The sequence below is a fragment of the Phycodurus eques genome, chromosome 18 (genome assembly GCF_024500275.1).
Source record: "Phycodurus eques isolate BA_2022a chromosome 18, UOR_Pequ_1.1, whole genome shotgun sequence".
In the NCBI taxonomy this organism is placed as follows: domain Eukaryota; kingdom Metazoa; phylum Chordata; class Actinopteri; order Syngnathiformes; family Syngnathidae; genus Phycodurus; species Phycodurus eques.
The window spans coordinates 18,752,299-18,780,230 of record NC_084542.1 but is presented as its reverse complement, the minus strand read 5'-3'; the positions used below and the strand labels follow the sequence as shown (position 1 = coordinate 18,780,230).

At 43.2% G+C, this 27,932-nt stretch overlaps 2 protein-coding genes across 3 annotated transcripts; one reads left to right on the top strand and one right to left on the bottom strand.

Annotated features, from left to right (window-relative positions):
* Positions 1 to 474: 474 nt before the first annotated feature.
* snx17 (sorting nexin 17) lies at positions 475 to 23,302 on the bottom strand. Of its 2 annotated transcripts, XM_061703801.1 has the most exons (15): positions 22,538 to 23,299; positions 17,855 to 17,929; positions 15,617 to 15,734; positions 13,778 to 13,842; positions 12,706 to 12,816; positions 12,490 to 12,580; positions 11,585 to 11,672; positions 10,361 to 10,430; positions 10,188 to 10,280; positions 9,240 to 9,443; positions 5,758 to 5,886; positions 5,357 to 5,434; positions 4,712 to 4,786; positions 4,571 to 4,612; positions 476 to 3,108 (listed from the first exon to the last, which is right to left on the bottom strand). In XM_061703801.1, exons 1-15 carry the CDS (start codon positions 22,595 to 22,597, stop codon positions 2,989 to 2,991), a joined length of 1,419 nt encoding a protein of 472 aa, XP_061559785.1. In that variant the 5' UTR covers positions 22,598 to 23,299; the 3' UTR covers positions 476 to 2,988. The 2 variants fall into 2 exon arrangements, with proteins under 2 accessions (XP_061559786.1, XP_061559785.1); XM_061703802.1 differs by lacking the exon at positions 17,855 to 17,929 and having other exon boundaries at positions 475 to 3,108; positions 22,538 to 23,302.
* Positions 23,303 to 23,383: 81 nt separating this feature from the next.
* atraid (all-trans retinoic acid-induced differentiation factor) lies at positions 23,384 to 26,865 on the top strand. Its single transcript, XM_061703804.1, has 7 exons — positions 23,384 to 23,796; positions 23,993 to 24,123; positions 25,460 to 25,528; positions 25,610 to 25,681; positions 25,765 to 25,886; positions 25,953 to 26,053; positions 26,135 to 26,865. Exons 1-7 carry the CDS (start codon positions 23,704 to 23,706, stop codon positions 26,237 to 26,239), a joined length of 693 nt encoding a protein of 230 aa, XP_061559788.1. The 5' UTR covers positions 23,384 to 23,703; the 3' UTR covers positions 26,240 to 26,865.
* The last annotated feature ends 1,067 nt before the right edge of the window (positions 26,866 to 27,932 follow it).

Here is a 27,932-nt window from a genome sequence, read left to right as displayed (position 1 = left end):
GCTCCTGAAGCCCAAGCCTAACAGCCTGCAGAGGGGTGCCCGCGATTTTAACAGATGACGGGTCGCCAAATTATCATTTCTCGGGAAATTGCCAATTTCCTCCTCCTTTCCCCCCCCCCACGTCATATTTTAACGAGCACATATTTGCCATAAAATTCCAACTTTTAATATATTCTTGTATATTATTTCCCCAAAAATATTTGACATTACAATTTAATTCTCATATAAGTACCTAATTGTTGCAAAGTTAGAATTTTCTTTGGATTGTGAAATTATGGCTTTCGCATAATTCCAAATTTCCCCAAGATACATTCTTGTGAAATGATGCCTTTTTTTTCTTATAAAATTACACCTTTATTCTCGTAGAAGTACATTTGTGCCCTAAAACTATTTTCTTGAAACATTCCACTTTTTTAATGAAATATCTCACCCAGTAATTCTAGAACATCTTTCTCATAATTATGTTTTCAGCAATTCTCTTCAAGTGTGTAATATATTTGGAAACAAATCTGAATTTAACTTCGCAGGGTCTTCATGGCGCAACCTTGAATTTGGCCCATTTCTGCTTTATTCCAGTTATGGAAAGTTTGCAACTTGAAAACCTCTCAGAATTTTGCAACGCTGCTCCCGCCTGTAATAAGGCAGCCGCGCTAACCACAAGAAGAGCGAAAAATGAGGCGTTTGAAACAAAGACCATTTATTCTTCTTCGTCATCTTCTTGTTGTTTGTCCAAGCATCATTTACTATTGCTTACAACTGAGATGATGATGATGACGTTGTTCCTATTTAGCTCCTGCCGTCAACAAAAAAGCCAAAGCGAAGCCTTCCGAGGTTTCATTTTCTGTTAAAATCATAAAACTGAACTGACGCTGATGGCAGAAGACCTCAAAAAAGAAGCCCTTGCAAGTCGAACGTTCGAGACGGGAGAACGCGCGACTGCGTTCATTCGGTTGCCGGCACTGCACGAACGAACGTTGCTTTTTTTCCTCTCTTTTTCTTCCTGTGAGATGATTGGCACGACGAGCACGTCAAATAATCACATGAAAATCTCAAAACAACGTAAACACGGATACGTCGGCACGTTAGTTCATTTCTGCTCGAGATTACACCAAAAAAAGACAATTAGTAAATATTCGGAATACTTCATTGCATGTACAGCGTATCAAAAAAGTGACGTCATCGTGTTTATTCTTGTGCAAAATGCTTTAGTAAACTAGAATTTGGCATTTATAACGTTTTCAAAATCATACATGGCTTTCCGAAGCCACCGAGCGACATCCGCCTCCCCCACGGAAAGCCTTTTCAGCATGTACTAGTAGTACACTCTTGGTCCTTCACTTGTAGGACAATTGAGCGCATGAGCACAACAACTATCTTAACTGGTAATGTTTTTTCCGCACCCTACTGTATGGCTACTAGTACAAAAAGGCTACTAGTACACGGACCTTAAGCTGGATATGGTGCAAATGCTGAAAGTGCTTTGCGTCGCTCCCCCAATTGTCGCTAGTTGAGTTTTTCTCGGCCAAAGCAGACAACTTGATGATCGATTAGCGTAAGAAATGTAACACCGGCGACGACAAAACAGCGACGGCAACGGGACGCCTCATGAGGCACGCCTGCACAAAAAGTCCACATCGCGCGCGTGAAACCAACAAAATGGCGGGCGACACGGCCGTGCATCAGAAAGCCGTCGATTACGATGCGATGACGGCCTCTAATTTGCATATTGTGGCTCCGGGTTGAAGCAAATATCGCTGTACGCGCTGTACGTTATCGGTCATGATGCGGGATGAATTCGGCAGCAGCAAATATCGATAACGTGCCAATAAAATGAGCTCCTCCCGCGGAACGCCGTCTTTACACCATTGCTGTACAACTACTACAATACTGAAGTCACTAGTACACGTTGCAGGCTTTTCTGTTATGATCAAGTCCGTGTATAAAGTGGTGCCTTGAGATATGAGTTTAATTCCTTCCGTACGCACTCGTCGTTTCCCACTGAAATGAACAAAACAAATTTCATCTGTTCCGCCCCCCCAGAAGAAAACAAAACATTTTTCAAACGTCTTTCTTCAAAAGTAGCAATCTATAATGTTATACTTCATGAAAACCTTTACATTCTATTTGATTGTTATTTCTATAATCAGATAGTTTGTGCATCATGATTAACTCTTTCTGGTGTGCACGGCAGTAGAATGCACTCATGCAGATAAAAAAAAAACCCAAAAACTGTTTCCCAACTACTGTGACTTCAGTAAGCGGAAGTAATATTCGTCAGTTTTTGGCGGATGATAAAGACTATATGCCTGTGAGTCATTTTACGTGTGTTGCTGAACTGTTCATGTATAAACTACCCATTCCTTACAACGCCGCCACACGGACGCCATTTTGCGTTGGCATTAAGCTAGTGAACTCGAACTCTGCCAAACGACGGCTCGTATCTCGAAACACCCGTAAGCGGGGTCACTCGTATCTCAAGGCACCGGCGTACTTTCAAACGTGTCGCACACTCAATACGGTCGATAAATTCGCCGTGTGGCAAATCTCATATCTCACTGGATGCGTTTTGATGTACCTGTACTCGTGTCCAGCGAGCGTACATGCACAACTTCAAGTCTCAAACAATTTTTGCCACGTACGTACAGGTATATGTTGTCATTTTCCAGAAAATTCCACGTTGTGCTCCCACTAGTGGCGGGTCGGTAGAAGGCTCACATCTTTGCTCCTCCCACGTGAACTGATCGACTTTGTAGCTCTGTAACGTCAGCGTACTGTCGCATAAAATTTCACGCCAACTGACCGCGATGGCCGGAAACTTAAAAAAAACAACAACAACAACAACAACAAAAAAACAGCTGCTTCTCAGCCTGGATGCTACAAACATTGCGGAGGCACAACGGGACATGCGTGTTAGCATCGGACCTAAACTTGCAACCTTCGGGGGACGTGTGATGGAGAGGAAGAGGAGGAAGAGGAGCCTCGCAGACGTTACAGGTCGTCGTCGCCGATGCCCTCGAAAGCGTAGTTGCCGTGGAAATCGCTGGCGCCCACGTCATTGGCCGAGTTGGAGGCGCTGATCCCTCGCAAGGACACCGAGCTCAGCTTGGTCTGTGGAGTCCGTGGCGGGAAACGTCATTAGCGTGGAAATGCGGCGGCAATCCTCACGTCGTACGACTTCCCATTTTTTATGGCGGGAAACGTCGTTAGCGTGGAAATGCAGGGTAATTCTCACATCGTACACGTCTAATATCAGTTGTCAGCCTTCTTGACAAATCATCGATATCAGTCCCGTAAAAAACGTATCGGTCTCTCTCTGGAACGGACGCTGAGGTGACGGCAGACAATTCAACTGATCGTTTCGTTGACCGACAAACTCACCGTCCGTCGTCCTCGATTGCACTGGCCACGCCCACGACTCGTTCACCCAATTATATTCAGATACCTCCGCGGCCTCACAGCCAGTCGGAACTTACGAGCCTCCAAAACTCGTTAGTCGCTACAGTATAAAATTGTAGTCTGTGGGTCATTTTCATATAATTTGATGAATAACGGTAAAAGTTTTTTTTTTTTTCTTTAGCAAATGTTTTTTTCATGCCACCTTGGTTTTATATGGTAAATGTCTCCTATGCTGCAACAGCCACACTTGAAGTCCTATTTGCAAAAAGGTTTTTAGGTTGCAATTGAGATAAATACACAAATTCCATGGCAGTCACGTGCAAATGTATTCGGAACGAGATTTCTTAAACTTGTATGGGAAAGATGACAAACAATGATAACGATTTAAATATCGCCACAGCTTTGTTGACAGAACCCACTGACAGAGCAAACGGTGGTGGCCCGCTTAATTACACTTCTTGCATAACGCTAAAGACACAAGACAACAGCTCCATAGCAACCGAGTGAGTTTCATATAACCAAAAATGTCATTAGCATCTTCAGAAAACATGATGCAAATCATGAAGTTTCATTTGAGACACATAATGGTAAAGACATTTTGCCATTAAAAGTGTAAAAAATATTACTTTAGAAAAAAACTATTAGCTATTGAATGGTAACAACTGCCAATCATTCAAATACTGATATCAGTCAAATTAAATGATTGTCAAAATGAAATCCAGTTGGGTATGTCTATCGTTATTGAGCAAATGACATGAAAATGGAACATGTGATTAAAAAAACATTACAGGAGAATTACAGGAATGCTTTTCACTCATGTATTTTACCAAAACCGCAGTTGTGTTTGTTGGGTTGTTGCAAGAGTCCTATAAGCTCCGACTGTCTGTGGGACCCCGAAGGCATCTGTGATTTGTGATTGGATGGGTGAGTCGGGGGTGGGGCCAGTGGAAGGAGAGAGAGGATTCTGACCATGTGTCTGCGGGCTAAAGGCTGAGAGGAATGCTATGCTAGTTGGTTGTTTTCTTGGGCAAAATTAACCATTTATTTATATTTACAGTAGGTTAGTACTGCCAATTCTGTAACATTTTAGTTCAGAATAGTGTCTTGAGCATTCACATGCAATTTCTACAGAACCTGCATTTTCTAATTACTTAATTACTTTTATCGTCCTTACCGATAGTTTGATAATCTGCTCACAGCTCTGCTCAGGAGAGTCCTGCATGGAAACAGAAAATAAAGCAATCAATAAATCAAATCAATAAGTAAATGGATGTGAGGAGGGGTGGGTGTTGCGGTGGAATGTTCCATTCCTCACCAGCAGTGGGGGTGATTTCACAGCTTGCTGACAGTCGGGGCGCTGCGTGGAGCCATTGTGTCGTTTCCTTAACATCTGAACCAATCACAAAAGACAAAAAAAACAGGAAATTATTTTTACATATATGCATACACACACAAACACGCATAATATATATATATATATATATATATATATATACACATATACATACACACACACACACACACACATATATACACATACACGTGTATATCTCACAATATGTATACTTTACCACTTGGAACACATTAAAATTGCTAGTGCAAGTATATTTATTATTGCAAAAAAATATATTTACCCCACTTTAAAAAAGTTTGAAAAATAACTTGAAAGCATTTGTATTATTGCAAAGAATAATACATTATGAATTATTCATATTTTGTTGTTGTTCAAATAAGCCCATTATTACTATAGAAGATACTAACGACATTCATGTGTTTGCGGTGTTAAACCATCATATTTACTGTATGTTTTCATCCATTGCTCGACTAACACATGGTACGTTGGGCTGGCAGAATCTTTCAAATGATAAAGAAATGAAGACAATTTAATTCACGTGTTCAGAATGAATGCTACAAAGGTCACACCGAAGGCGGAAGATCGATGAATTAAAATCTGACGAACCTTCTTGATGCCGCCGCCCGACTTCTTCACCATCAACTCGTCCACCATCGACTGAAGGCAGATGCTCATCATGATGGCCTGATAGCACAAACAAACAACACAGTTGAACCTCGGCTTACCGAGTTCATTTGTTCCGTGACCAAGATGGTAACGCAATTGCCTCATCTGTTCCAGCCCTCCCGCAAAAAAAAACACCACTAATGTGTTTTGTTAGGCATTTTCATTCCGAAAAATAGCACTTTAGTGTATAAAAGCGTAACAAAAGTGAATTTAGAGAAATGAATTGGTTTCATAAAGCGTCACTACCATACACACTGTAACATCTAACCTCATCGAAGGTATAGAAAGTCATCATGTTGTTATTGTGTGAAAAGCAAAAGAGGCGAGCGAGTGCTCTTGACCTGCTGGCTGCTGATGGTGACCCAGCGCAGGCGGTCCTTGCTCATCAGGTACTCGAAGGCCAGCTCCAGTTTCACGTCGCACTTGGCCGACGGGCACGGGCCGTTGGTGCAGCTCGCTATCGGGACTTGCTGCAAAACATTCTTCATAAATCGGAACGCATCGAAGAGAGCGTGCGGCGGTTGTAAAGCTCATTTTAATTCGTGGGCCACATTTACACCAATTTCATCTCAAGTGGACCAGAGCACAACGTTCATGGCTTAAGGTATAAATAACAACTCTTCAAAATGTGTGCCATTATTTAAAAGTACGTTTGGAAAATATTCACATTTATCATCATCTTGTTGCAAATGTTATCGTAAATCATATGAACAATCTGAAAGTTCTTAACAAAAATGATTCAAATGTCAACAATATTATGAATTAGTTTTTTCACTTACACGTGGAGCTATATTTGTACCGTTTATAAAACAATTCCGTTAAGCTCTAGAAATCATCGTAAATTGCCAAATTTCCGCATTCTGAAATCTCGACACCCTCAACTTACTCATCACATCATACAACTCAAGTTTTCAGAAAGCACCTGCGGGTATCCGGTAATGTATACATCACAATACTTACAAGTTGTGGCAGTGCATTTAAAAAAACAACAAGAACAAAAGGGTTCCGACAAACTAACCTCTTTTCAACTGAAGCTGCTGACTGAGATTTTGCAGTATTCAAGGTCATAATATAGTTCCACAGGAGGTGATGGAGGTATTTTCATTAAGTGCAGTGCAAAGGCGGTACAACGGCATTTTAATGAAGTAGGTGTACTTTGCACCTGAAAGTTGCCATCTCTTGGACTTCACAAGTGCATCAACACCAGGCGTCAAATCCTCAGTAACAGGGAATTTCAGAAGGTCAGTTAAGTGGTAAGTGGTCATCAGCGCACCCTCCAGTGGACAAAATTAGCAACAAGCTACCTTTATTGAAAAATAGCAGCGAATGTGCTCTCTAAACCCACGGGCCAAATTGGAGCCCCTGACGGGCTGGTTCTGGCCCGCCGGCCGTACGTTTGAGACCGCTGTTGTAAAGCTCCTTCTTCGGGGGCAAAACACACCTAAAAACACTCACTTTGCCTCCTGCGCACACACACACACACACACACCTCTCAAAAACACTCGCTTTGCCTTACTAAATGCTGAGACACATTCCCGCAGATGCGATTTGATGAGCGGCGCCGCATGACTGCCGCAGCAAACGAGCTCCTCGCGTGACGGGGGCGTGTAACGACGGCGGAGAACGGGCCGAGGAGGGAGCTCGGGGGGGGGGGGTCGCCGGCAGGTGGCGGGGGTCCGTAATGAGACGAGCTGCGATGCGTGCTGAATCAAGTCAGCCGTTGTTTTCATCGTCCTTTGTTTAGCAGCTGCTCGGTAAGCAGGTTTATGCGAAAAAGCGGCGTACAAATGCAGACGGCGCGCGTCCATCAAGGTGTACCACAGGAAGAATATTTGGTCATCTTAAACCTGAGGCAATATGGACGCCAGATGGAAATAAGAATAATGATGATGTTACTAAAGGCTAGAAAAGTCGATAATACTGATATACCCTTAGGAAGATAATCACATTCAAATTAATCACATGCATAATAAGGCTTTGGCGACACTTTGACTTTATTGAATGTTATTATTGTAAATAAATATAAAAACTCAATGAAATAAATCAAATACGTACCACATTTATGTGTACTTATTATTGTTATTGCTATTATTTTTTTTTTTTAAATACCATTTTATGATGTCAAATTATCAAAGTATTAAAATAAAAATTTTTCTCAGATTAAAAATTCAACAAGTGTCCTTTAAATGGTTAAGATTTGTATTATTGGACTCACTTCATTATTATAAATATAATGATTAGAATTTGTCACTATATGGTATGTTACTGATTTTAAATAAAATATACAAATATAAGGATATCATATTATTTTGGTGGGATAAAATGGTACATATTTTAGATGATGCACAATAAATGGTTATTTAGATCATTTGACTCCACTAAATTGGATTCAAATGATTACGGTGGAGGACTGGTTAGAGCGTCTGCCTCACAGTTCTGAGGACTCGGGTTCAATCCCCGCGGGGCCCCGCCTGTGTGGAGTTTGCATGTTCTCCCCGTGCCTGCGTGGCTTTTCTCCGGGCACTCCGCTTTCCTCCCACATCCCGCCAAAAAAACATGCATGGTAGGTTAATTGACAACTCTAAATTGCCCGGAGGTGTGAATGTGAGTGCCAATGGTTGTTTGTTTGTATGCGCCCTGCGATTGGCTGGCGACCGGTTCAGGGCGTACCCCGCCTCCTGCCCGATGACAGCCGGGAGAGGCTCCGGCACGCCCGCGACCCGCGTGAGGAGAAGCGGCTCAGAAAATGGACGGATGGAAGGATGGATTAAAAAGGGTCAATTAAAAATAATTTTAAAAGTTACTCCAAATATGCCACATACATGAAAATACTAATTTTTATATTTCTACAGTTATAATGGTGAATATTTCAGATGATATACTATCAATGGCAACAAATTGTATAGTTTAATTCCACTAAATTTTTATAAAAATATGATTATAAAGATATATTTCTCAAAGGTTACTCAAATTAAATTAGCCAAACATGATTAAAATGTGTATTTTCTAGCTACAATTGTGAGTACAGTTAAAAAAAAAAAAAGCATTACTTTTTTTTTAATCATATTTATATTGCTGATAATTCAGCATCTCACGGGATTTTAGAATTTTTGAAAACTGTGGTAAAATAAGCATTTTCTAGCCTAAAACATTAAAAGCAGTTAAAAGGAGGGATTACTGTATTTTGAAGGCTTGCGCAATTCAGGGTTAATATTGGACTAGTTTCACCGGAGGGAGCGGCATTCTCGTTCAGGACTTGTCGGAGCCTGACAGGCGCTCGTGACCCATGCTCCATCTCTGCCCCTCTTCAGAATGCATTGCGGGACTGGGAGCTGAAATAAAGGACGCAGCTCTCGCTTTGCGTTTGCTGAATTATGCAAATGAAGATGAAGGGCGAGGACGACGGCACGCTGAGAGAGACGAAGGAGGCGGAGGAGGAGGCGTGACCGAAGCTCGGCAAAAACAACTTGGTGTCGGCCTGCCACAGAGTTGCCTTTGACAGCACGGGCGCGTGCCAGGTGGGCCGTTTGACGTCATGAGAGATGAGATGCAGCAGACGCGCGTTAGACAGACACAAGCACACACAACTGCACATTAGGCACACATTTAGATAATAAAATCATTTAGCCACACACACTAGCGCGCACGCACAAACAGACACAATTGACACATGCACACACACACAGTACACACAAACAAAGATACACAGATACAAGCACATTAGACACACGTTTAGATAATGAAATCATTTAGACACACACACTAGCGCGCGCGCACGCACACACACACACACACACACACACACACACACACACACACTTACGGAGGACGTGACTCTCCAGCAGCGCATACGCGTGACCTTGAAGCTGCCCTCCTTCATCTGCTCGTTGGGCAGCTTGACGTGGAAGTTGAGCTCGTTGTTGCCAGCGCCCACGATCACTTGGCAGCCCTTCTCGGGGAAGTCGGTGGCGCACGGGTCGAACTTGATGTAGCCGTAATATTTCAGCGTCTGGCCCAGGCGGATGAACTGCAGAGAGACGGGCGAGGCGCGCACGCTTTTGAGAGGACGGAGAGATGACGTTCTCGACGCACCCCGTCTACCCCAGTTTGGGGTGGAGTGTTTTTTTCCCTCAAAGCAGTTATAACGGTCGTCAATTATCCGCGGACATTATATTATATTCCTCCGTGAAAAGCGTGGCTCCGCTGTATTCCCCGCCTGTCCCCAAAGTCAGCTGGGATATGTCGTAGGCCACCCACCGCCCCGATGAGGACAAGTGGTCCAGAAAACAGATGGATAGAGCTGTGATTTGCGACCTTTATGGAGCCAAGGCACATATTTTGCAACTGAAAAATCTCACAGCACACCAACAAACAAAAATGTCACCAAAAGTGGATACCCCTCGGATCACTGTATGTACTTCCTGCCATCTAATAGAAGAGCATGTATTTGTTTATTTGTTCTGTCTGTCACTATGCCTCACTGGAATAAATAGATGAACAAAGATACATTATTTCTTGGAAATATATCATTTTTTGAGCAATTAAGTAAAATGTGATAATTACCCACGACACACCTGAAGAGCGCTCACGGCACACTGGTTGAGAATCACTGGGATAGACGGACGTCTTACAAAAGCAAGTAGTTTTACTTTCTGGGGGTTTTATCGTGTATTTCTTAACTTGCCCCTCTATCAGTTGTTTTTATCTCCTCCGGTACTTGCAAAGGACAATGGAAAGACTCAAAACAAAGCAGTGTGTTGAATGATCTTACTTCTTTCTTGGAGCCTTTCTCCTGCAGGGACTTGAGCTGCCTGCGCTGGTCTTTGGTGACGAGGATCCAGCCTCGCTCGATGTCCGACACCGTCTGGTTGGACACGCGTGACAACAAATGGACTCCTTGAACAGTTCTTCCAACAAACCCTGACCCAAAAGAGAGTTACTTACCTGGGCGTAGAGCAGGTTGAGGCCAACTCTGTTGTCCATGACATCAGCGTCGTACACCGTGTCCCAATAGCTACGCAGACACACGTGCAAACTGTTAAACATGCACTTCTCGCACAATCTTGCCACTTGCCACTTCAGCATGCACAAACTTTCCAAGCAGCGGTCCTAATTTTGCCCTCCCTGGCAGTGTCGTACGCCGGGGGGTCTTTTTGTCGGTTTCGCATTCCATCTTCCTCCGCTCTCCCACATGCGCAGCAGAAGTAGGTCCGGAGGACTTGTAAGAGTTCCCTTGAGGCGCAAAAGCTCCTCGGTGTGCGTGCTGCAGTGGAGGTGAAGACCATTTGCCCCCCATTTGAAAGCACACATGAAGGAGAAAGCAAAGAAAGGACAGCACTACAATTGGATGACAGCATTCCCCCGCTATCCACGGGGCAGGCACCGAGCCCTGGCAAAACTCGGCCAGTGATTGACACCCCCAAAAAGTTGAGATTGCCTAGAGATGGCGGCAAAGCACAACATGAAGCTACTCAATCACTTCAACGTAGTTCTTTGGCACAAAGATGCCACGAAGCAATACACTGGTGCCTTGAGATACGAGTCGCCCGATGTATGAGTCATTGGGGCGATTTTTTTTGCTTTGACTTGCCAGCTCAAACTTGAGATATGAGCGCTGTCTGGTGGCAGTGAACTCGACTCACTTCACAACAAGCTGGGCAGATAGTGAGCGAATCTTCAAAGAGAGTAGTGGTGACTCTTAAGCCCGCCGCACACCGCGGGATGCGGTCCCACCGGATTGGACCGGAACATTGTTTTTAAAAAAAAAAAATGACAGTTGGAAACTCACACTCGCACATTGAGTGATTTGATACATGGATGCCCTGAACAGCGAGCTTGTATCGACTTTTGAGGCTGCGCATATTGGACTTTATCACATTTATAAAACCATCAAAAGATAGAGTGAGCATCAAGGAAGCCACAGAGAGAGGACTTGGGCGAGAAGAAAGAGAAGCGAGGGTCAAATGAAAGGCTCAGCTCGCTCCCATTCACTTGAATGTATCCAGCGTGGTGCACAAGCGCTCGCGTACATTTTGGCCACAAGTTTCACTCGTTCATCCACGGGTGTATATGAAATGATAAAGTAGACCCTGTTCTGCGCACACCCCATTTTTTCCTCCTTTCCCACCCCCCGACTTTACTGCTTACTAATAGAAAGGTGGACGCTACCTTTTCCGTAAGAGGATGTGGAATTGTGAGCTGTGTAGGCTGGTGATGGACACATAGGGCAGCTCAAACTCCTGAAGCTTCCGCACAACTACGACAAAAACAGCAAAGAACAAGCTCAAGGCTCTTGAACATGCAGGACAGGATGATGATGAGATTTGTGTAAATAAGGACAGAAATGTTTTCCAAATAGTAAGCGCATTAACTGAATTGTTGGTCAGTAGACAGAATTCAAAGTAAAACTATAAAGTGGAATTTCGGTGAGGAATCCATGTGAATGCTGCAAACCCGAACTGAAATGCTGTAGACTGAATTGGAATGGAGAAGATTTTGAAACATTTCAAAAGTAAACTTACAGTATACTGTTTAAAACAATAAAAATAAATAAATAAATAATAAATTTGGGAATTTTCTCATGGAAAATGTGAAAATAAACATCAAATAGTATGAATTTTAGAGAAAATTCTAAATTTGACATATTTCTCCACTAATTTGAAAGCTGTTTTTTGAGGTGGCGAAAATGTGGAATTATGGTAAAGTGGAATTAGTGGAATGTGGGGTTAAAAAAAACAAAGAAAAGTACCCCGGCTGTTCTAAATGAGCTGAACATTTTGACGGAGAATGGCTTGCTCCTCAGCATTCACACATTTCACCATTGTGTTATTTTAAGTCTGAGTAAAAGTAACCTTGTCCTTCCTTAACGCAATTATCTGTCCATGAATGTCTCAATGGCTTATGCATCTCCTGAAGCAGATAAGCCAAAACCACATGAAAGAACAGAGTGCGCAGAACATTCCATTTGCCTTGATAAGTAACGTGCAATCTTATTGTTGATAGTGAATAAGAAAAGTAATGAATGGAGCTCCGATTGTATAACGGGCTGTTGCCGTACGTGTTGCGTAACGTACATGTAAGGCCTCCATCTTCTCCTTCATGGACAAGGAAGAGACTGAAGTAGGCCACGAGGTCTTCGGGGAGATCCAGTTTCGTTGCAACAACCTTCAAGTAGAGGGGGGAAAATCATACCAAAAAAAATAAAAATAAATCAACATAATTAATTCAGAGAAAATCCAGAACATCACAAAAATAATAATAATAAACGAAAAAAAGACAAGACTGCTTACATCTAGCACATCCTCCGTCTGATCGGAGCTCAAAACGTTAACCGTCACCTTCTGACCGTTAGACAGGCAGATATCCAGAGCAACTTCCTCTGTCGGAATCTGCTGAGTCTCCTGTAAGAGTCACAAAAGAGGGTGGCAGGTTAGCGAGCTAGTGTCAAAGATAAGAAAGGACCGGTCAACAGTGAGAGAGGGGGGATATATATATATAAATGCATTCAAACCAGAATTGTCTACTTTTTTTTTAATCTGATTCAAAACACCAAAAAGGAACCTGCTAAATTAAAAAATAAAAGGAAACGAGGAAATGTAGCTTAGAAACACAGCTGCTGATGTACAGCTATATCCTCACGTCAAGGAACTCGTCGGCTTTAAGCCGCAACGCCGCCCAGAACCTTGAAACGTCTGATGACGAGACCGTCGTAAAGCCAGGACCCCCAGTATCGGTCGATTTGACATTCATGTACAGTAAAAATAAAAATCTGTGACCTGAGTAACAAACCTTGTGAATTTGCCACCAGTTTTCTACTGTAATGGCAAGTAATTGTGACATTTATGTAGGGTTTAAGCTACAAATCTGTGGACCTAGTATACATACTTGTGGAACACCACCAGTGTCTATCAACAGGGAGTTCTAGGTTTACGACGGCGTTCTGAAACTCCCTCTAGTTTTTACAGTATGTAAAGTACAGTTGTTAACATTTGGGGTACAGGGATGATTAAAGCTTGGCTGTTTACAAAGTCTATAGATTGTAAATGTCAGCTTTACAGATGGCACATCTGTCCTTCAGACAGTGTGTAGTGTGCTAAAGACGTCTACTGCGATGCATCCCGGTATTAGTCATAATAAAGGTAATTGCACATTTTGATGACATTTTTAGAATTAAAATTGCAGGATACTCTGTGGAATACCACGTGGCCGCCGTCTATGACAGGTGTTGCCGACAATAAATATGAATATCCAACAGCGGTTAAGAAAATGAAAGGGTCTTAAATAGTGTGCTTGAGAGGCTCGCTGCTGCAAAAGGCGGAGATGACGCACGTCCAGGTGTAGGGCAAGAAACGAGGCACCGACCTGCTGTGCTTTTCTCAGGAAGCTGTTGAACAAGTCGCTGGCTCCAAGCAGCGGGTCCTGGCGCACTGTTGAGGAAAAGACAAAACAAAAACAAAAAGGAAATGCGACAGTGAGTCAAACAATGCCAGCATGTGAAGAGTGAACGGTGTCAATGGGCGCACGCTCAATGAACTTGAAATGATTACAGACTGGCAAACCCTCCATGTGCACTGTGTAATTATCTCCTCTGATGAAGTAAGCGTGACAACATGAAGACTGAGGCCTTTTATTCAAACGCCGCCAAGCTTTTTGTTCTCTTGTGTACGGTTTCCATTTTTCCACGTATAAGCCATGATGTAACCGAGGCAGCCTTTCGCCAGGACCTGCGCACACTCGCAGACTACGAGCAAATACGGGCTCCAACAACGCCTCCTTGTTCGGCGGTGGCAGTCGGCGCTGAGAGGATTAAAACGGACCCGCTTCGGCATCGCCCGCCGCCAGCGCTGCAAACTTGTTTGTGCGCGCACGACGTTGAGCTTAAGGGTAATGTGCTTAAAAAGCGCAGATGAAAGTCCACTTTTGGGCGCATGAGCGTGACGGCAAACACGGAGGAGGAATGTTTACTGGAAACAAAAACCCAAAACGACAAGCACACGTAATAAGAGAAAAGGAAACGACAGCGGTGCCTTGAGATACGGGTTTATTTCCTTCCTTGACCATGCTCGTAGCTCCAAACACACTTCTCACAAATCATCTTTCCTTCCCCCAAAAAAACAGCACTCCATATAAATATACTTTGTAAAAGGTAATGACAATTAAATACAATGAAAATAGAATAAACCGCTTTTGTCACACTTTCTCCTTCAATGCACATTGCGCTGCTCATTCTGGTATGCGTGCCTTGGCCACCTGGGGGCAGTATAAGATAGACATACAGATATTCTTTACTGGAGACTCAGCTCCTCTCTCGGCTTCACAGTATTGCAGTAATATTAGTCGTTCTTCAGAGAGGATAAAGTATATATGCCTGTGAATATTGTTCGTTTGTGCTCAGATATCCATTACTTAAAGGGCCACGCGGTTGTTTTAAATACAACACAATCTTGGTTTCTGAGGCGTTTTTGGGCTCTCTTCATGACGCACGCCTACCATTTTCATCTGGCGTCTTTCATCAACTGGCGGAATTTTCCTGGAAGGGCCCTGGAATCGACCATTCATTCATCTTCCGTTCCGCTTAGCCTCACTAGGGTCGCTGGCGTACTGGACCCTATCCCAGCTATTCCACCGTGCCGCCTGGAATTGACCAATATGACACTAAAGTGGCCCTTTTGTTTTTACTTTTTCATGGGTCTACTCACGTGATGGACATGGCTACTAAATCTTATGTTGCTAGCTCAAACTGTCTTTGGGGGCTGAATTTTCTTGAAAGGACCCTTAAAAATGTCTAAAGTGACCCTAAAATCAAATCAATATGACGGCTTTTCCTGTCTTTTCGGGACCTTGAGACTTTTTTGTGGGTCTGCTACTCATAATAAACATGGATACAAACTTTTATGTCGCTAAGCGAAAGTGGCATGGGGGGCAAACAAACCGAAATCAGTCACACTAGTTGCTTTTGAAAAAATTCAACTTTCAGTTCTTGAACCTAAAAGGCGAAACAAAAACTACGGCCTTCCCAGAGATTTTCTTTTCTTTTCACATTGGTTAAGATTTTTGTCCCGCCCTCACTCTAACCAACATTGGTGTTGACAAATATTCCAAACTGTAACTACATACAAGCGTATGCATACATTTGAGCAGAAGCCACAAACTGTGTGTGTGTGTGTGTGTGTGTGTGTGTTTATAAGGTAAACAACTCACCCGCCTGCATGTATTTCTCCAGCTGCTCCCGCCTCTGCTCCACCTCGGTGGGGGTCAGCGTGAAGATCTTCTTTGGAGGGAAGGAAGGCACCACGTTGCTTCCGTATTCCTTCTTGATCTGCGGGCACACAAAGCCGACGTTGTCAAGTCAAAATAGGATTTTGCAAGCCGCCCTCTGTCCCCACGGCTAAAACAATCTGTGAACGTAAACGTGCGCGTGATTAATAATTGACAGATTAATAATCTGTCAATTATTTGTTTTCGATTAATTGAATAAAACAAGTTCTTCAATTTCTATCCCTTTATTCAAAAATAGGACAACTGACAGTGCACAAAATGCACAAACATAAATTGTGATGATTCAGTTGCTGGATTGGACCCCAAAATGTCAGAAAATAGGCAAAAATATTTAACATTAGTTTCCAAAGAAAAAGCAAAGGTTTGCAAATGTCTTACTTTCATTCAGTCGGCCTTTTATTTTTTTGCTTTTTTTCGGGTGGGGGGCGTTTGGCAACCCCATAAAACGCTTATTGGCAGTTCCGCCCCTACTTGTTCAAGAATTTTGGGGGTTAATTTTTTGTCTTCTTTGTCAATCCAATTATAATAGGCGTCAATTATCCGCAGATTTTCGCTATTGGCGGTCCGTCCCCATCCCCCGGCAATAGCGAGGGTACCCTTTACTCGTTTTTCTGGGGTGGTGAACATTTAAATGCCCTACAGCACAGTTAGCCCAGATGACGAAATGTGCATATAGCTCCCCCCACACGAGCACACCCTGTTGCTAGGCAACTGTCAAAAAACGATGACATGGACACGAGGACGGAGACGCTCGCTTTCTTTAATCACGCTCCGCGCACAGGAGGAGACAGCAGACTACGAGCTCACGCAGCCAAAATAAATCTCCCTTTATGTTCCTGTTTACATCCACGCTGGGAAAAATGACATCATTTTAGCATTTGACAGAATAGCGAGCCAAAGGTTCTGCTTTTGTACACTGGACTGTGCCTATTTTTAAAAAAAGAAAATAACGGCTGCGCGTATGAAAACACAGCTACCGAAGCAACAAATGGCCCATTGGCAACTCAACGTTCGCCCATTTTAGCCAATCAGAGGCCTGAAGAAAGTCAGGCTCGATGATGACCGCCTTCCGAAACATTCACTTAGTCCGTACTCCATAATAATCATTTTAAAGGCAGTGGCGCCATGACATAAGAGTTTAATTTATTCCATGACCATCCTCGAAACTCAAAACGCTCATATCTCAAATAATCTTTCCTATTGAAATGTAGGAAAGTCCATTATAATCTGTTCCAGCGCACCCCCCAAAAAACTAAAATGTTGTTTTAATGTATATTTTAATGAGGAATAATTGCACTCCATAATATTAAACTTTATAAAAAAAATACAGTAATGACAAATGGAATGAAACAGTTTGTCACACTGCATCAATTGAATGTTCAATGTGCTCCTTGTTCTGGTGTGCCCCGCCTTGGCCACTGGGGGCAGTATAAAACAGAAAAGCAGATATACTGTTCATTGAGACATCTCCACTCCCCACAGCTCATCAGTACAGCACTAATATTCCTCATTCTTGGAAGAGGATAAAGAATAGAGGACCGGTGTACCGTTATATTGCCTTTCTACATATGTAGCGTATGTACTTCCATAACATAGATGTTAATGAGCATTAGCTTTAAGTTAGCGAGGTCTTTCCGTAGGCAGGTGTTTGGTTATTTTAAATAACCATGCTGAAATTCTCATTGTTTGATGTGTACAACAGCTTGAATTGAATGAATTGTTTACCGTTTTCCCAAGTGCTGCTTATTGTAAAGCGAGTTCACGACCGCAATACAGCGCTGGTATCTCGAGTCTGCGCAAAGCAAAAAGTCCTCCGAACGACGGTTCGTTTCTCTGTTTTGTATTTTCCTAAATGAAGACAAATAAAGACCTTTATGCCCTTCCGTGTTGCGTTACGTTGCTTTTTCTGTATCGGCACAATCCATCATGGGATACGATGCTTTTTTAGCGATCGTCGGCCGCTTCCTACTTTCCAAGACACAGTGAGCGCAATATATAGGTACATTTGAATACATGAGAATAAATATATTCTCATTTATTGAGATGTACCTGTACAGGGGATAACCCTTAATCCCGGCAACTATTTCAACAGCCCTAAAAAAAAAATGGACAAACCCCCTTTCGTGACATTTTCAAGCGTGAGAAAAGGCGACATTTTACCTGCTCGTGGAGGCCGAGGAGTTGGCTGTAGCGCACCCGACAGTGCAGAACGCCGTTGACGTGAATGTTGTAAGCCTGCGGGAGGGAGGCAAGTATGCGCTGATGTTAAAATTGGTTTATTAGGCATGGAGATTATCATCTCTTCTTTCACGCGTGTGGTGAAGCCATTTCTGAACAATCCACAAGGTCCGCTTCTGTGCTTCGGAGTAGACATTTTCGCCTGTTCCCGACTTTCATGACCTCCTCCTGGTTGTTACCGGGTTCAAGGATTGCCAAAGGCAACAACACAGTACAGTCAGCGGTGCCTTAAAATACGAGTTTAATTTTGTTGTTCCGTGACCATGCTCAGAACTCGAAACACTCGTACCTCAAATCATTTCCCCCCTTTGAAATCAATTCAAAGTGCCATTAATCTCTTAATGCTGATTTTGCTGCTGGTTTGCCCACCTTGGCCACCTGGGGGGCAGTATAAGACAGACAGATGGATATACTGTCCATTGAGACGTCTTCACTCCTGTCAGCTCATCCTTACAGCACTAATATTGGTCGTTCTTGGCAGAGGATTAAGAATATAAGGCTGTGAGTATTGTTATATTGACTATCTACATGTGTTGCTCCACCTTTTGTGTTCAAAATGTCGTTGCTGAAAGCTTTATAATGCCGCGACTTTCTGCGTCTCTGCTCATTTTTGTGCGGTTCAGACGCAGGACGTACATCAAACGAGATCCCTCCGGGGGTATTCTTACTGCAAAGCTGTGTGTTTGTTTTCAAATCCCACCCCGCCACCCTGTTTGTTTTATGTCTACTTTGACATTAAACACTCATATCTGAAGTCAAAGCAAGAAACTTTTCTTGGAAAACTACTAAGTCGTAGCTCAAGGCACCACACAAAGCTAACATCAAAATCCCAAACTTGAGGAATTCTTCACCTCTAACGCTGTCCAGCTTCTTGCTTTGTTTTCTTGAAGAGGAACCACAACATTAGCTTTCAGGAGGGGAAATGGACCGTGCAGAACATTTTGCAGCCAAACACTCGTTCCTGATATCACACTGTGCAACAGACCGCTGCTACTACTACTGCATACATAGCTGCTCAGTGAAATCACCGCTTGGATGCGGCGGGCCAAACGTCTGAAAATCAAAATACCAAATGAGTCAGGCCAGATTCTCCGGAAAGATTTGCGAAGGATACCAGAGCTCGATAAAACCTCTGTAATAGACCACAAATCCCATCGTGTTTATGAATGTTCGTGCGGCGCCAGAATCTCTTGCAAGGCTCGCAAAAATATCACATTTGGTTCATAATTGGCTCTTTTGCCTTACAAAAATGGAATTGGAATTGAGAGGCGGTAAAAGAGCCATGTGCGGAGCCACTTTGGCTCGAATTGCGATCGTCGCCCACTTTTTGTTTGAATGACCAGTTGAAATGAAACTAAAATATACACAATTCCATCACTCAGAAGCCTCGTCGCCCTCGGACAAACGAGAGCGATTAGTCGTTTTGTTTTGGCGGGGAAATATTTGTGCTTGGCGACACGCACCGACGACAGGAAGTGGATTCTGCATGCTTGCAGTAAGAGGCCATTTCCCGTGGGGGTGTCGAGGGACGACGTGTACTTTTCGTCTTCTCGACCGCCAATGTCAATTGAATGTTTAGAGCGAGAAAGAGAGAGATGAAAGAGTGCAGAGGAGAGCTGAAGGAGCCCGAAAAAAAAAACACACGTAAAAGGGAAGGCAGGAAGGAAGAGTGACTATGCACATTATCGCTTTAACAGTAGAACCTCCAAATAAAGAAAATTATCACTTGGTTTGTACATTTTCTGCACTGTCAATTTGAAATAATGTCCTGTTTTGGAATGAGAGTTGGAATTTCTTATCCATTTCACCAATTAATGAAAATAAATAATTGACCAAATAATCGTTACTTGCAGCCCTAACAGGCATATATTCTTAATAGACACAGTCATTCACCTGGTGCGCCCTTGTCGCTTTACCAGTGCACTGCATTGCCTTACTAGCGAGGACCGAGAGGGGACTAATACTGAATACATTCTCAAACGGCTTTCTGTACTGCCCCTTGTTGTGAAACACACACTCGACCAATTAGGTGATCCGCTGGTTCCCAAGTACAAAGAGCTCATCTCTTAGTACGGCCAGCATGCAAAGTCCATCCCCGAAGCTGGCTCACCCCGACGGTCATCTCAGAAATTTGGCTAAAATTCACCTGTGTTTTGTTTTTAGGTCTACATTACTCGCACAAAAACTTATGAGCCTATCGCAAAGGCTGTTCGGACTGCAGGATGGAAACGTAGATGAACAATCCGAATGCGGCAAGATTATTTATTACAGCGTTGCTCTTTTCATCCCCATAGCTGACAAAACAGCAAGAAGGCCAAGAAGTTCCATAACAACAAAACTCGTCGGTAATCCAGTCCATAGCACGTCTTTAAGAAAGATTATCACGAATATGCTGAAATAGATTCCGTAACGCAAGACGCCTGCGCAAGCGAGGTGGCAGCAGTAAAGCTGAAGTCCACAGTGGTTCCGTGTTATGCTGCATTTTCTCCTCAGATTGCTTCATTCGCTGCCAGTCGTTTTCTCATATTGCTAGCTGTTTTACAGCAATTTGACAGCTTTTTCCAAGACCAACGGAACATTGTGTTCTGTGCTTATTGTCTTCTATCACCAGCAAAAAAAAGTTCTTTCTAGCCTTTTCTGTTGCTTTAGTAATCAGCAGTAGAACATGTGTTGTTTTCACCAAAAACACAAAAAGTGGAGAAAACAAGATTTTTGGGAACAAATACAAACAAGCAGAACAATAACTTTGACGCTAGCATTTTCTACTTTTGGTACACCTCAAACTATAAAACAAAAACAACACTAAGAAAGGCATTTTGGTGGCAAAGGAATCATTTATTTCTGGATTTACAACAACGAAACCCACCGTGAACGATGCCGACTCACCGCATGGCTGGAGTTGAACGTCAATGGCTTTTTAACATGCCGTTCCTCATTCAATCCATCAACTGCGTCATACTTTCTCAGACTCACCGTTGTGTCACACACTTTTTCCTACCTACTGAGGCACATACTCAGTTTATACCATACATACAGTATAAATACTGTTTGAGTGTGAGGTGCCTAAAGTTGTCCAAATGAAAAGCTGAGCTGATCTCAAATCCAAAGCAATGCAATGTCGCCATCTACAGGGATCTTTCAGTCACGACAGTGATTTACAAACCTGAACTTCACCGATAAGCTGGATGAGATCCTCTTCCACGCTGAACTGTTGAAAAACTTACTTGACGAATTATATTCATCGATGGCAATAAACAGTCGGATTCCAGTCGCTGAATAAAAAACACCCACAGCAGTAAATGAGTTAAACGCTATGAGTGCCAAATAATAATTGCGGCTACCAAATCTCAGGAGGAGGGTTACCAAAACATGCTGCCTACACAGCAGATGTGGCATCTGCAGAGGTGGATAGTAATGCGCTACATTTACTCAACTAACATTTTGCATAAACTGTACTTGTCAGAGTACTGTTAAATGCACCGTACGTTTTACTTTTACTTGAGTACTTATGTGAAGAAGAATCGATACTATTATTCCGTTATAATGATCGACATGCCGCTCGCTACTTTTATTTATCCATTATTGCGTGCACGATCTATTTTTAGACCCCATCTTCGCCTTCCGCATAGGGCCCCCTTGCGCCAATCCAACGTGATCGCTAGTGTCATTTGACTCCAATTCACCAATCAGATGCCAGAAGGCAACACACGAACGCACACAAAGCCTTCACGGGCCAATCAAAGTGACTGATTTTTATTGGGAGGAAAAAACAGCCTCGCGAGTGTTTACTTTACAGACTCCGAAAAACAACAGCTTTAACATGCAGCGTAGTCTTAAATTGTGACTGCCCAAACTTGGATATTTCAGATTACTTCTAACACGAAAAAAAAAAAACTTGCACTAGGTTGCAGATGTTTCTATAGTTGGCAGTGCATATGGCAACATTAGCCTTATTTTATGGTCTCTCTCTCTCTCCCACACACACACACACACACAAAATGCTTGTGTTGTTGTTTTTTGGGCACTTAAAAATGTAAATGTTGGCAGGTGTGTATGGACTCCCGTATATTCTTATTTTTTTATTTTATTTGACATTCATGCTCAGATTCTATTTTATTTTTTTTAAAATAAATCAGAAGTTACTCACTTTTTCCACAGAGTACTTTCTTACTTGTTCTCAAGTAAACATTTGGAGGACTACTTTTTACTTTTACATCATTCATATTATTCTAAAGTAACAGTACTCTTAAGTACAATATTTGGCTACTCTACCCACCTACGGGCATCTGTAAAGCTGAAATCCACAGTGATTCGATTTTTTTCTTCTTCCATGAATATAGTATTTATCAGTAACAATATTAACGCTAACAGGAAAGGGGTTCCGAAGCACAGTTTGTCCGGGAATTAAAAAAACCCCAAAAAATCCATGAAATCAAGTGTTTGTTACGTTTTGAAGGAAATTGTGTGTTACAGTATGTCACTGAACGTGTCACGCGATCTGCTCCAGCTGTTTTCCATTTAATAGCTGATCTCATGCTGCATTTAGCGTTAACTTGAAGTTATTATCTTACAAAATAATAATAATAACAGCACAGGTATGCTCACCACATAGGTAGATCCATTTTCTCCCGAACGAACTTCCGTTTCGGGTATGGAAAAATGCATGTCTAGCTCCAAGCCAGCGGTTCCTGAACGCCACCTCGATTGACGACGCTCAAGACGCCAGAGTTGTCCAGAATTTCCCAAATTAAATCCAATGCACCAATTCCACTGTAGTGAGGCTCGAAGGTGACTCGAGAGGCGAGGGAGGCATCCAGCTGGCTCGTGTCAGGCTACGGGGGAGGCGAGCTAGCATCCACCTCCGTGTGAGCTAGCTTCGACATAAAATGGAAAAAAATGGAAAAACTTCTCCCACGTCAGTCGAAAACTTTTCAAACTTCCACAACGGACATGCCGCGAGTGTTGAGTAACTCCACTATCACCGCCGGTGACGTTAAATGGTCTTTTTAAATCTCACTTTTGGGTGGGTATTGATTTTAAACGCGTTTAAAAGGCTAAAACGTGACGCGGTTGACTTAAGCGAAGCAAGCAGATGTCGCTAACCAGCTGGTTTCTACAGACTCGATGGGAACAACCATTCACGATACAAGAGGGGGGAGACACTTGGACATTTTAGTTTGAGTAGGAGTAGCCCCTCGCCTTCTGTAGTTGCCTAATAAACATTTGAAAATGTATACAAAAATCCAATTAAATCCGTATCAAAACGCAATGTGACGGAAATAGTCATTTTCAACGTGCTGTTCGGCGTCGTAAATTGGAAGAGTCCTGGCTCAGACTATTTCCTTTCCACTCGGGGGTGCTTGAACCAACAAAGGTTGAAATAACATTAGAAAACGGCGTATCTTCCTCTTGTATCGCCACTTAGGTTGAATCTAACTTGTAATAGTTATATATTAGCTGTATTTACTTCGGTTAATCTAAACCAATTGCTTTAAGTGTCCTCGAATCGCCCCATGTTTGTCTGGTGCGACCCAAATTGACAGCGGGAGAAGGCGGCACATAGGTGTACGGTTAAAAAAAACAATGTTTTGTACTATTATTATTATTATTATTATTATTATTATTATTGTTGTATATTTTGCTTTACAGGTCAAGTCTAACACGGACACTTAAAGTAGATATATAACTATATTTCATAAAGTTAGCGTTTGGGAAGCTTCAAGTCACGTGTTTGCTACTGTAAGTCACGTGACCTCAGTTGGTTAAGAAAAATGAAAACTGGGCATAACCAGCTGAACCCTGCGCTGTTTGTTTTCATCCTTTATTTGTGTATTTACCGCAGCCGCCAACAAAACGAGCAGCAGGTATCAACCAAAATCGTTATTTTGTTTATTATGCTATTAGTATTGGCCGTTAAAACGGAGTAATAGCGATTACAAACCTATACTAGGCGCTTTCGATACGCGCATGATTGATAAGCTCTTGTTTTGGTGTTTCTTAATAACACAGAAGCCCCAAACCATTGCTATATCCTCCAGTAATGATGGGTAATGTTCTCAGGTATGTCAACAATGCAGCGGGGCGGTGCTGAATGGCTCCGCGGTGGGTGAGTTTTGCTCGTCGTTCGCGGGTCGGGTCGCCGGACGCTGCTGCCTGGGGAATGAAACGAGCGGCCGTGAACGCATCATCGGGTAGGCCTGCCAATGTCGCGCTACGACGCCCAGTGTAAATAAATATGGTGTTTTATTATTCGGGACTGTGTGAAATGCGACGATTACACTTTTGCTACTACGAATGCCTTCTGTTTCGGAACCCTTCAATCATTTTAACTGAGCAGCCACCTGCTAATGGCACGTTCATCACTGTGGGAAATACGACGATTACAGCATTGGCTGAGCGATCCGACCTACGAGTCGACGAGCCATCGTTCAGCTGAGTTTTCGCCTTGACCTACGAGTAGACATTTTACATGCGACCACGGTATGTGGCAGTAAACTCAATGTAGCGCAAGCAGCAGTTTGACAGATTGCGAATTTCAAAAAATCTGCATCAAGCGATTTAATGCCGCTCCCAGTTCAAACTAAACATAAAACAAAGGGAATTGCACATTGTGTAGCTAAAACAAACCCACAACTTTGCCTTCCGCTAGCTTCCTGCTAACACGTAAAGGGGAACGCCATAGACAGACTAACGAATAGCATCTATTTGGCGGTGTTCTAACACTTTAAGGAGCGGATATTTGATCACAAACATCGCACGAACACATGTAAACAGACAATATAACAATACTCACGGGCATATCGTCTTTATTCTATTCCTTTGTGTCTGCACGACTGTATCCAGGAGTCACAATGAATTAATCACAATGCATAAACTGTTTGTTTACATTTGACTTCATTATGCAATCAGGCATTACTACACATTTTGATGTGCACGTTTTTCTTCAGGCGGCACGGTGGACGACTGGTTAGAGCGTCTGCCTCACAGTTCTGAGGACCGGGGTTCAAATCCGCATGCAAACGCCTGTGTGGCGTTTGCATGTTCTCCCCGCGCCTGCGTGGCTTTTCTCCGGGTTTCCTCCCACGTCCCGAAAACATGCATTAATTGGAGACTCTAAATTGCGTGAAAAAAAAGGCGTGAATGTGAGTGCGAATGGTTGTTTGTTTGTATGTGCCCTGCGATTGGCTGGCGACCGGTTCAGGGTGTACCCCGCCTCCCGCCCGAAGATAGCTGGGATAGGCTCCAGCAGCCCGCGACCCGCGTGAGGAGAAGCGGCTCCGAAAACGGATGGACGTTTTTCTTCATTTGCCTTCGTTGAGCGACGGCGAACGCATCCTCCGGTCGGACAGTGAAGGACGCTTTCGTGACTGTGGAAAATATGACGATTACACTTTTCCCTGTGTAAATACGTGATGTCGTTTAATGACTTCATCGTTGTTATGTAATTAACATCCAAGTTGTATATGCTGAATTTCAACTATGATTGCGTTATGACATGCATTTAGGAACGTAATGTGTTGTGTTTAGGCTGGATTTGTCCAATTGTTCCTTAACTCACGTGGACAATCTGCAGGAAGCGTCAGCTGCTTTCATCATGTACGCACGAGTCCCATTTTTTCATTCCTGACACAACATGGACTCGTTTCACGCGTTCCTTATATGTAAATATTTTTGCAGCGATCTGTCAATAAACTCAATTTTCAACATGAGTGACACAGCATTTCAAGGATTTAGCAAGTTAAGTCACTTGTAAGTACAACAGTGTATTTATTTATTTATTTTAAACTAGGTATTTTATTTTAAATACAAAAAAATGTGACTTCGTGTTTCAGGATTTTGCCTGCAGACATGGCCTGCCCGGGCGGGAATTCTTCTTGGGAAAAGGTGGAGCTAAAGGAGGGAAAGCGCCTTTGCAAAGGCCAGAGGAACACGTGCAACCAGCCTGGGAAGACGCGTAAGTTGACACAATCCAAACCTCTTTTGAATAAATACGACAATCGATAGAGATCTCCGTCGGCAGCTGCGAACTGTCCGGAGTACGCCCAGTGCGGTCCGTACGGGCCCGGCTTCTTCGAGTGCAGCTGCGCCGACAACTACCACGGGTACAAGTGTCTGCGGGAGGTCTGTTCCTTTCTCAGTCTTTCATATGTTCGACCTTCTTTTCTTTTTCAATAAGGCGTTTGTCCATATTGTCGCCAACAGGGGCAGTTCCCAGCCCTCCAGGTGTTGGGACCTCTGGGAGCCTCGACATTTGTGCTTTCCCTCCTGCTGTGGCTCACCCAGAGGCGAAAGGCCAAGTCGTTATAGGCTCAGACCATGATTAGTTGTATGTGCATTCATCTACTGAGCGAGCGAAAAGGGAAGTCCCTATCCTGATACGGGAGCGATTCTTAGCTGGTTTTTTAGTATTACTGTCATCTCGCAATATTTGAAAAATGCATCTGACCTCTGAATATGGTTTGTGTAAATTGTATTTATTTTTTAAACATAGTGACCCAGCTCTGTCTCAAAATGTTGCTTTACCAAGAGGGAAAAGGTCTGCATGACAATGACAATGCTTTGTTTTCGCCATCAAAATCTTTTTGTGCAGTGCTACCTTGACGTATGACTGCGTCATCTTTTCATAGGTCAAAATAATCTGAGTTACAAATGGAACAGCAATCGCTTAGTATATAGTATTCAGGAAATTTGGGTTTGCGCTGGTGTGAAAAAGACGAGAGGCAGAAAAGCACGTCGGGATTCCCCCAAAATGCTTTTTGCTTATTCAAGTTGCTTCTCACTTTTAAAGGCCAGTTGACAGCAGCGCTGATTCGTTCGTACAGGAATGAAAAATGAGAGCACGCGTTGCCTCGTGTTACGTTGACAAAACAGCATCCCGCATCTATTTGTCGGCATTACTGCACCACTTTTTGGCTATAAAAAGATTGTATTTACCTACTGCTGCACTAGACTTGTTGCCATATACACAACTATTATTATGTTGGGATAATTTGAAAAAATAAATAATAATGAAAACACTTGAGACAATTTGGATGTGCTCTTTTTTTTTGGGTCTTCCTGCCAACGTGTCGAATCGGGACTCGCTATCGCCAGATCCTCAAAATGAAGCGACTCAGCAAAAAAACATGTTAGTAATGACACTTTCAGGGAAAAGTTCATTTGACTTTGTCTTTGATGACGTCAGTGCAGTGCAATTTTGATTAAAACCACCAAACAAAACAAGCTGGTAGTGTTTTAGGGGGTTGGAACGGCTGAATGGCATTCCATCCATCCATTTTCCATAGCACTTCTCCTCCTCACGCGGGTCGCGGCCGTGCTGGCGCCTATCCCGGCCAACCGTAGAGTCTTCAATGTACCTATCATGCATGTTTTGGGGATGTGGGAGGAAAGCGCAGTACCCGAAGAAAAGCCACGCAGGCACGGGGAGAACATGCAAACTCCACACAGGCGAGGCCAGATTTGAACCCGCAACCTCACAACTGGGAGGCAGATGTGCTAACCGGTCGCCCACCGTGCTACCGAATGGCATTTCAAAAGTGATTTGGCACGACTAAATCGAGCATGGCCACGGAAGGAGTTCAACGTGTAAGTCAAGGCAGCGGCGTATTGTGAAGCTGTTTAGTTAGCTTTTACGTAAACACGACCGTCGCGTGTGGCGTTCAGGGTCAACATTTACAAAAAGCTTTCAAAAGTCGATGACGTGCTTGGACGTTTCCTCTTCTCTTCATGTACAACGTGTATTTCGAGTACGTTTAGCGCTGGTCTTCAAGAAGGTCGCGGGTCAACTGGGGGCGGGGCACGGTACGCCCCCGGACCGTTGGCCGGCCAATCGTAGGGCGTATACAGACAACCGTCGTTTATCGCTGGACGTTCAATAGAATGCCCACAGTAAATGAAATCGGCAAAGTAGCAAGCAATTATTTACATCACTATAGAACTGTGTAAGTTAGGTGAAACTGCACTTTAGAGAGGTGAAAGTATTTTATTTGTCTACAACAAT